The sequence below is a fragment of the Cyprinodon tularosa genome, unplaced genomic scaffold (assembly GCF_016077235.1).
Source record: "Cyprinodon tularosa strain WSP-4 unplaced genomic scaffold, ASM1607723v1 ctg2, whole genome shotgun sequence".
In the NCBI taxonomy this organism is placed as follows: domain Eukaryota; kingdom Metazoa; phylum Chordata; class Actinopteri; order Cyprinodontiformes; family Cyprinodontidae; genus Cyprinodon; species Cyprinodon tularosa.
In genome coordinates this window covers 1,762,628-1,773,114 of record NW_024038733.1, presented here as the reverse complement: position 1 = coordinate 1,773,114, position 10,487 = coordinate 1,762,628, and the positions used below count along the sequence as shown (strand labels likewise).

The window sequence follows — 10,487 nt, the reverse complement described above, 5'->3', positions numbered from 1 at the left end:
CAGAACAGCCTTTAAGCTAACTAGCAGGATTATGCGTCCTCCGCAGCCATGGAGACAACGCACCTCTGCGTATCATCCTTGTTGCTGAGCAACCGTATGTTTTCTGGGAAAAGCGTATCAACGGCCAGACGCGCCGTTGGACTTTTCTGGACTGGTCGAGGTAATAATGAAAAGTATTTCCAGACTTAATCTGCTCTGCATATACATTAGGAATACCCAATGCAGAAATCTAATCAATCAACAGAATTAATTTTGACTTTATATGGAAACAGAAAACACACTATATAAAGGTAATTTAATTAACAGTTTGACGATGGAGGACTACGAGCTTCGGTCTTTTTTTAACAAATATTCCAACTAAGATCTCTTCTTAGATTAGACTTAGACAGATTTTATTTGTCATTTTGTTTACACAAGTGTAAAACAAAAAGAAATTTCGTTTGGAACAGCTCTCTGGAGAATTTAATCTTTTTAAAAGTGCAGTCTTAAAAATTGTAAATATATATATATATATATATATATATATATATATATATATATATATATATATATATATATATATATATATATATATATATATATATATATATATATAAACATATGACTGTAAATTTACAGTTCTAACATTTTCTATATGTCCTTCTATTATATATATAATGATAAAATATAATAAAATACAAAACAATAACCCATTTTAACAAAACATTCAGCAGTCTAATGGCAGTGGGGAAAAAAATATTATGGAAAATGCAGATAAATAAGTAGATGTGACTTTGATGTTAAAAAACTGCCTGTTAAGCTTTCCTTCTTTCACCAGCAGGTTTTATTATAATGGAGATTAATCTATAAACATAAATATAGCCCACACAATACTCCCTTGTGGATTTTCCATTACATAAAAATGAATAATTAATCAATCTTTGCCTGTAATTGGCTAGAACAAGGTGTTTGGTCTGGTCTGTGATGCATTTATTCAACAAAGGAGGGATTATGTCTTATGAAGACTTCAGTATTAAATATAACCTGCAAATAACTAAAAGTGAATTTCAAAAAATTATTAGAGCTAATCCCCCAAATATTTTATACACAACTAAAGGTTGTTGTTTTTTTATGAGAACCCAATTTAGAGATCCTCTGTGCTACCTGGACATCTGATTAATGTATCAGAGATAAAAAAATAAAAAAAAAACTCAAAAATCGAGGAATGTTTTACTAGTACTTTGTTTCCTTTTGTACCTACCCAGATTTAATATCGCATTTCTTCTCAAAGTCTGAAAGGGTAAAAATTAGAACAAATTATTTAAATCTTACCATTCCCCCAAAACCCAATTAAGTCCACTTTATAATATTTTCAGGTGTTTACACCTCTAAGGAATTTCTTAGACTTCGATTTGCTATTGATGAAAACACCTATTTTGTGACAGTGATATTGAATCGACTGAAAATATTTTCTATAAAGTTGTGCAAATCTTAGTGGGATGACGTGCACTACTGGCTTTTCCCTAAAATTCCAAACTTACCTGAATTTTTTAAGAAAGACATTATTTTTTGGGATTCTGATGAAAAGAAACACAATTTGAAAGACTACTAAATGTAATAATCATTATGGGGAAGATTTTCATTCAGAAATGTTGTTTTCTTAAAGTCAAACCATCTTTCCCAACTTTTCACAAGGAACTCTGCCACTCTTCTTATCTTTAAAATTCATGGACTAAGAACAAGTTGCAGACCTGTATACGATAAACATTTTTTTCTTCTTGTATGTGTATTTTATTTTATTTTTATTTTATTTTATGTACATATGAAAGCAACCTGGGTCAGCTTCTCTAGGCTTTTCAGGTTTATATCTGATACCTTGTCTGTTATTTATGATGGTTATAATAAAAAAACAAAAACAAAGGAGAGGTAGTTGGAATGGAAAGCTGGAAATGGAAATCTTCATTAAGGAAGGTAGGGGACAATTGGCATCTGAAACTAGTGTCTTGTATTGGCATAGAGGCTCATTAGAGAAGATTATCCCAACAATATTAATAAGGATTTCAAAATGTGTTTAAATGCTTTATATAGATCCACTGGTATAAATGCTTTCTAAGCCTCACTGAAGTTGGTACCTATTGTTTAGAGAATAGGCTTACATTTTCTTACTACAAAAATAAACAAGTATATCTTTTCAGAAACACCAGAATCTTCCTCCTCATCCTGAATTAGTTAAAGAGGCTATTTGTCAGTGCTAGCTTACTTCTATTTGTGTTGACATTCCAGTATATTTAATTCATCATAATGCTTTCATCTTCAGTCGAACTACAATAGCGTTATATTACCCATGCATGGTATATGTGGGTGACTTCCATCTGTTTTTAATCTGATTGTTTGTTTGTGTTTCATTATAGAACCTTATAAGCCATGATGTATGGATCTGCTCTCACTCCCGGGCCTGGTAAGGAAAAAGACAGGCCAACTGACGAGAGGATCCAATCTCAGAAACCTGAGCAGAAAGATGAAGCTGTTATTGCTGGTGACAGTAGTTTGGCCCTGAGGAACAATATGCTGCTCCAGGAAGAGGCTGATGATATAGTGAGACAGACAATGGACGAGCTGCTAAGCAATGTAATGGAAAGGTGTTATGAATTAGACATTAAGAGACAGGTAACAATTCATATTGTTTCAGTACAACCAGTCAGCAACTTAATCTTAACAATACATCTAATACTTGCTTAAAGGTTGTTTTTTAAAAACTACTTTTAAACTGATCTATTCAGAATTCTTATTCTAATTCTTTGAATATCTCTGTATGTTGTTTTTTTTGTTGCTCTTTTTCATTAAGCTTGTACCCTACACTTTATGCTGGGCCAAGAACTACCTCATAAACTCTGTTGAGAGCCAAATCCAACACTTGGATGAAGGGGAGATGCCAGAAGAGTTGTGTGAAACAGAAGACTGTGAGCCTCTGCCAGCTATTCCAGATTGCTGTGCCCAAAGATGTGTGCCAACAATATATGTAGGAACTTATTTCACCTCCCAGCAGGTAAAGCGCTATCTGTGAAACTGTTCTTTGGTTCTGTTTTACAAAAACTCTTATAAAATTACACCTTTATTTACATTTCCAAGATTTAGTGGATCTGAAAATAATCTCTAGTCTAATTTTACATTCTGTGACTCTAAAGCACTTAGCTTCACCGTATTCATGTGGATTTAGTGTGATAGACCACACAAACTAAAACATTGTGGAGCTTAAGAGTAATTTAAATGTATTTTATTTCACAAAAGGAATGTATATCTTTGGTTTTACCTGTCTTTTCTTTGATGCCTTAAAATAAAACATTTTGCACACAAGTATCTTTCAGAAATATTCGGATTAGTGAATAAATGTGACCTGTTGTAATTACACATCCAGCTGTTCTGTGAAGGCCTGTGAAGTTTTTTAGAGAATAGAGTTAATGGATAAACAACATCATAAAGATCAAGTAACACAACTGAAAGGTCAGTGATATATAAAGTTGCGAAAAAAGGATTAGGAAAAGAGCCGTCATAGAACTACCGTATTTTCACAACCATAACCACCGTACCAAAACACCGTACCAAAAGGCGCAGTCTCAGTTATGTGTGCCTTTTCTGTATTTAACACACACATAAGGCGCACCGGACTATAGGGCGCGTTTTTTATATACAGGTTGATGTCCTCTACTACGTTTAAATACCTCTACTGCTTATTTAAAAATAGAGCGGGAGCAAAACTGAGTATGACTGTGCTTTATTCATGTATTTATTACAAAGTATTAAACAAACCTGGGAGCTGACCGTGAGACAGACACATCGCAGATGACAGAGCGCTGTGGTCACTCCTAAATTAACTTAAAATCCTGAAACCTGCTGACGGGATATGTCTGCTTTTATTACCAGTATCCTGGTGCCTGCAGTTTAAATTATTTAGATGAAAAACACCTGCCAGCCGCCGCGGTAAACCCGCGGCTACCCGGCCCAGAGGCTGCTGTTGAAGGGATTCCTACTGTCGGCGCACCGCTGGTATTTTGGGGGTCTGAGCGCCTCCGACAGAAATAGTATAGGCAGGATGATAATCTGGATGAACTGCCTGCAATTATGAAGTTTTCAGGTGGACTTTCTCACTTAAAAACATATTAAAACTACTTTATTCCCACTGATCACATCAAATATAGCTGCAACATTTAGATTATTTCGATGAAAAACACCTGCCAGCCGCCGCGGTGAACCCGGAGGCTACCCGGCGCAGAGGCTGCTGTTGAATTAAGTTTTCAGGTAGAAAAATAGAGCGCAAGCAAAACTGAATATGATTGTGCTTTATTCATGTATTTATTACAAAGTATTAATCAAACCCATCAAAGTCATCATCCTCTGTTTCTGAATTAAACAGCTGCGTTAAATCAGACATGCCAATTTCCCCTTCTTCGCTGTCAGAGTCACTTTCCGTGCAGCGCGGCTCCTCAGAAATAATGCCGGCTTTTGCGAAAGCTCTAACAACAGTGCCAGCAGACATGTTAGTCCAAGCATCTACAATCCATCCGCAAACGGTGGCGTAACTTGCCCGGCGCTGCCTTCCACTTTTCCTGAAACTGTGTTCTCCGTTGGTCATCCATCGCTCCCACGCCGCTCGCAGCCTTACTTTGAACGGCCGGTTCACACCGATGTCGAGCGGTTGAATAACAGCGAGCACAGCATTCATTTGTTTCACCATGTTTTTCACATCAGCTGTGAGATGGGCACGCACGGAGTCACAGATTAACAGCGATGGTGATGAGTGGAAAAAAACCACCTGGTCTCCTTACATTCACCTCCCTCAGCCACTCTTTCATCATCTCCTCAATGAGGTGGTCTCAAAAGTCACAGTTACAACACACATAGGGCGTACCGCACCAAAGGGCGCACCGCACATTTTGAAGGGAAAAAAGGACGTTTATGTGCGCCTTATAGTCGTGAAAATACGGTAAATAAAATTCCTGTTGTTCCTGTTGAGAGGAAGGCTGTGTAGAGTTGATAAGAATTTGCAAATTGATAAGAATTTGCAAATTGGGCAATCCTGGGGGCTAGGAAATCTTAAAAAGGATGAAGCTTTACCTTTCAACCGTAAAATGATTCAAAATCCAGGGCGACCACAGAACAGTTTAGATAAAGCAAGCAGCGCTAGAGTTGATTCCTTCCTGCAATCATCTCAATTCTCATCACCATGCAGATGTCAAAACATTGCACCTGTTAAACCAGGCCAACAACGACCCTAACGACTCCTCATTACAGAGGCATGGGCCGGTTTTGGGTTAATTTTCAGGCCAACGACGACCTAAACTTCTCCCCATTACAAAGGGGTTGGCCTGTTTCAGTTCAATTTGCATGTTCTCTAGGTCATAACAAAGCTTTTGTTGGGCTACCCTATAAAACCTGGAACTCAACACTACTTCAGACATTTTGTATTGTTAGGTTTATTATTTATACATCATGTGCATTATTATTCTGTTAGCCAGATTAGACAGAGTAGAAGGCCTTCCTTCACATTGTGGATGTCACTGGGTGTACGGAGGTCATCTAATCAGGACAACCTTCGTGTCTTTAAGAATACACAGGATATGGGCACATCTTGGAGCCGGTCTGATAGAGGGGAGCTATCTGTAACCCTGAGACAGAGAAGCAAGCTGCATATGGGTCAGGGCATTGATGTCGTGTCAGTTTCTGATACGGACAGCTAAGCATCCACATGATTTAGCACATAGACTCATAAGGTATAAGAAGCAGGAGATGACCTTGTTCGAGGCTCAATTTTTGCCGGACGCTCGCGGACGTGATTTTTGAGCCCACAGCTGTGCAAGCTCCAAGCATTTTTCTCTGTCCTGTAACGACCTGATCTGGAATAAACTGTTAGTTTTTACTCCTGATTTATAGTTATTTTTATATGGTTTTACCCAGTTTGAGTTAAGAGTAGTAAATAACTTGCTCCCAGGAAAAGGACCGTGAGGAAGCCCCCGAGGCGCAACGGCTTTTTTAGGGGTCATTACATCCTCATTTTAATAGTATTGAGAAAGCTTTCTGGATGGGAAGTGAAACATCTTCAAACTTGGAAAAAAAAAAGTCCAGGGGTTTGTTTTTAACTTTTTTTGGAATAGATAAAGCAACTTCATTGGTTAGAATGGTGTATTTAAAATCCAAATTCAACGTAGAATCACAGTCTCTGCCCAAACTGGCTGAGTTTGAGCATTCTGGAAAAGACCAAACCTAAAAATACAGCAATTTTTCAGATTATTTTATACATATCCTGAAACTGATGTGCCATTTTCCTTCCATTTCACTGTTATCCATTACTTTATCTTGGCCTGCAACATAAAGTCCAAATAACATGACTTTGGGGGATGTTGTGACAAAATGACTATATCTCTCTTTCAGGTCATCAGTGACAAGGTTCCAGCTCAGACAGAGCCAGGTCTCTTAAAGCAATCTGAAGCTGTTTTCTCAAGAGACTGTGCTCCTAAGCTGGAGGAAAGTGAAAGAAAACCCAGAAAAGAAGAACTTGACTCCTCTTTTGATGTGACCGGTACATGTCCCCCAGCAACTCCTCACCGAAAGAAGACCCCTCAAGTGAATAAAGGCCCCAAATATGCTCAGAGAAAACAACTGACAAAAGCTGTCAGTTCAACAGAGAAAATTGATGTAGGGGTGAAAGATAAAAACAGAAAAAGTGTTGCTTGTAAAGATGAGACTGCACCAAGATATCCCCCAAAAGAGCCTCAACCAATACCAAAGCTGGATCCACGGAGTTTGCCTCGACACCGTACTGTTCTGCAATATGAGGTTTTAGACGATGACGTATCAAAACCCAGACCAAGAAAAACTGGGCCAAAATCAAACAAGTAGCAAACTGGGAGCTCCCTCAGAAAACCTTGTTTCTAAGAATTTCTGGGGAAATCTAGAATCTCAACTAGAAAGGTTTTTGAAGAAAAACTGATGACAGCCATGTTGCCCTTGATCCGCCACCTCTAGTCAACAATACACAATACCAGACTTAAGATTGAAGGATGCATATGTCTGTAATGCATACAAAGCAACACTCTAATTCAGGAATGTAGTAAGTTTATTTCCCATGACATTGCATATTATTATAGTGTTATGTTGACTGACAAGTCTGTACATATATGCCCTAAGACTAAATGTTTCACCTTAAAACATTCATTTTACTCGTTTCAAGAACTATAAAGAATAAAAAACAAAAAAAAACAAAGATTGCTTCTGCAAATTATTGACAGCTTGAATTCTCACACACTGCCTTAAAATGACAGATTTTTGATCTATTAAAAAGATCCTAAGATCCTGATAAATTGTTTCAACACTTTCTAACAAAACTGAAATGTAGCTAACTGTATTTTAAACAATTTAAACCAAACACATTTTTTGATGGATAAAAGGATAAATGCCAACTTTCCCTTGATAGTGGGCTGTCAGGAGCCAAACCAAAATATTTTCGAATCTGCAGAAATTCCTGACAAGTACTTGTGTTCCAAAAGAAGCTCCTGTATTATTTGTATTTCTGGATAAGAGGGATGAGTGTTTTCTTCCAAAGGAAACATCCAAGCTTGGTAGAACATGCTTGGTGCTGATGAAACCACATAAACAACGCTGCGCCTCATAGAAAGGACTATTCATCTGCTGTCAGACAAGATGGCGACACATTATGGGCTGGGGTTGCTTCTTTTTTTTTTTCAAGGTGAAAGCAATTATGAACAAGTCAGTTTTGATTAAAAGCCAAACCTGTCTTCTGGAAAACTGAAGCTAATCCAAATCCACCTGAATAAAGTGTACATTTAAACTCTCAAAACTGGATAAAACTGAAAATCTGTGAAATGTCGACTAAAAAAGGTGATGGAAATTATTTAAGAGACTTTTTGGCAAATAAGAAGCATTCTAAGACACTTTAACCAAGAAAAGATTAAATGCTGTTTTGAATCAAAAGTGGACAAGTGTTACATTATTTTAAATTTACATCATTGGGACATTTAAAATTCATTTTGATTTTAACAATGTATAACCAAGATTTTAATTGTTTTAGAATATTTATCATTGCCGTTTTTCTACACAAAATGTTTAAATAATAAACAAAGCTGTGCAAAAAAAACTTTATACTACTAAAGATTAGTTCCTCTAAAATACCTTTATATAAAAAAAAAGTTTTGTCTCTCTCTTCATACCACAGGCTCCTATTTTGAGGTTTTCCATGGTTGTTATGTTGTAAAGCAGGGGCGAAATGGAACGGAGTCCCCCTAATTTTATATATATATATATATATATATAGAGAGAATTTTTTTTTTTTTGCCCTGGGGTTATTAAAGTATTTCTGATTCTGATTCCTGGTGTTGTGAAAGAAACGGTGCCCAGCTTGAAAGAGCTCCTGTGTGGCTCCTCTCGATTATTATATTTAATCAAAAATTTTAACTGTAAATTTACAGTCATTTTATATATATACATTTTATATATATATATATATATATATATATATATATATATATATATATATATATATATATATATATATATATATATATATATATATATATATATATATATATATATATATATATATATATATATATGTGTGTGTGTGTGTATATATTTTTTTTCTTTCTTTTTTTTTTCAAGGCTGCACATTTAAAAAAGATGAAATTGTCCAGAGAGCTGTTCCAAACCAAATTTATTTTTGTAATACACTGGTGTAAGCAAAATTACAAAATCTGTCTAAGTGTGTTGCTGAATTGCACTGATGACTGAAAGACATCTTCTGCCTCCATTTATCCGTTTACTGCAATGTGTTTTAATATGTCTTTAAAGACATTTCAATTAGTGGGAAAAATTGCAGGGGGGAATATAAAAAAAAGTCAAATCAACCAAAACTTTTACAACCCCCAGGGGGTCACGGACCTCCTGTTGAAGACCTCCATTGTAAAGGGTTCCTTGGCAAAGGACTATATTTTGGTGTTATCTGCTGCGCAGCCGCACAGTGCTCAGGATATGCGTGTAGAAACAAAATAACCTCCACTGTATTGCCCCGTATGGGAAAGAATCATTCTGGCATATCTACATAAACCAAAACCCCCATAGCCCTCAAATTGAGTTTTCACAGTCCTGCAGTCCAAAAGAAGATTCTGCTGCAAAACAAAATAAAACAGCACAGCCAGGTAATAACCTTTTCATATTTAGATGTTTATATATTTCCTTATTATTTTGTAGACTTACCTTTTAAGTGCATGCCTAATATGGTTTAGGGTATATTTCTAAAAGTTTTATCGAACAGTTTGTTGGAAATTTGGCCAATTCCTCCAAACGGGTGGCCTTGCTTATACACAGCACTACCCATAAATCCAGTGCCTTATTATGGCCCTAAGCAATAATTTATAGTCATCTTTAGTTTGGAGGATCCATTCTGGCCTAGGCTTTGACTTCCTGTCAAATATTTTAAAATGATAATTAAATATTTCAACATTATTATCTCTGCAGACTGAACTGCAACAAACAATTAGGCCTGCAGAGAGGATTATCAGGGCTGAACTTCCTCATTTTCAAGACATGTACAGGTCTAGTGTCAGGAAACAGATAGCTAGATTCCTTGGACAGAGTGGAATCTGGGTCTTTCTGTTAATTTCATAGTCATTTCTTCTTCCTCACTGATCAGCCTTTCGTTTTATGTTTTTTATGCTTGGGAGTACCGTAATTGTTTGAACCAACATTTGTGCCTCCCATAGGTATATGGAAAATCTACCTACTAGCAACATAACATGTGGATATCCAAAATAAGAAGTATACATCTACTTATTCTATTATTTTGCAAATATAAAACAAATATGTATAAAACATTAAAATTTAGTAAGATGCCATTAAGGAAATGACTATTATATTATATTTATTTATATAGTTTGTGAAGGTATCTGGTTTGGAACTGTATAAATAGATGAAATTGAATGATGCATTGTTGATTTGAATCTGATCTGAAGTTGACAGTGGCATGCTTAGATTTAACCATGTTGCAATGGATTTAAACGAGACTGAATGGACTGCAAAAAAAATAGTATTTAACTCAGGGGGTGGAGCTAGATGGGGGGCCAGGGGTGGCCACCCCTACCATTTTTTCCCCCTCTAATGCAGATGGTTGCAGCAGTAAAACTCTCAAGTGAAATACTTAAAACATTTTAATTTTTTGTGGCTAATTACACACATAAAAACGCTCACATCAGAGATGATAAGTACAGAATTCATGCTCTTTTCAGAACTAGATTTTGTGTTCTATGGGGTAAAGAGAAAATTATGTGTCTCTCCAAGTCATCTAGGAGTCTTCAGTGAAATCAAAGATAAATAACAATTTTCATAAAAACTTATCAAATAATCAATTTATGTAGATATTAGTGCTTGTAAGTATCAATTTTATGCAGAATGGTTATTAATACTAGAAGGTAAGTAATGACAATAGAAAAGATTTATGCCTC

General features: G+C 36.0%; 1 protein-coding gene across 1 annotated transcript; it reads left to right on the top strand.

The window, feature by feature from the left end:
* Nucleotides 1-22: 22 nt before the first annotated feature.
* On the top strand, nt 23-7,965 carry LOC119783129. Its single transcript, XM_038284480.1, has 4 exons — nt 23-160; nt 2,391-2,646; nt 2,825-3,025; nt 6,406-7,965. The coding sequence occupies exons 2-4, from the start codon at nt 2,404-2,406 to the stop codon at nt 6,871-6,873; spliced, it is 912 nt and encodes a 303-aa protein (XP_038140408.1). The 5' UTR covers nt 23-160; nt 2,391-2,403; the 3' UTR covers nt 6,874-7,965.
* The last annotated feature ends 2,522 nt before the right edge of the window (nt 7,966-10,487 follow it).

Bases quoted from the DNA above. Each gene is read 5' to 3' on its own strand.
- LOC119783129 (XM_038284480.1), top strand. From the start codon at position 2,404: ATGATGTATGGATCTGCTCTCACTCCCGGGCCTGGTAAGGAAAAAGAC. The intron at 2,647-2,824 runs GTAACAATTCAT...TTTTTCATTAAG, and splicing joins AATTAGACATTAAGAGACAG to CTTGTACCCTACACTTTATG. The intron at 3,026-6,405 runs GTAAAGCGCTAT...TCTCTCTTTCAG, and splicing joins CTTATTTCACCTCCCAGCAG to GTCATCAGTGACAAGGTTCC.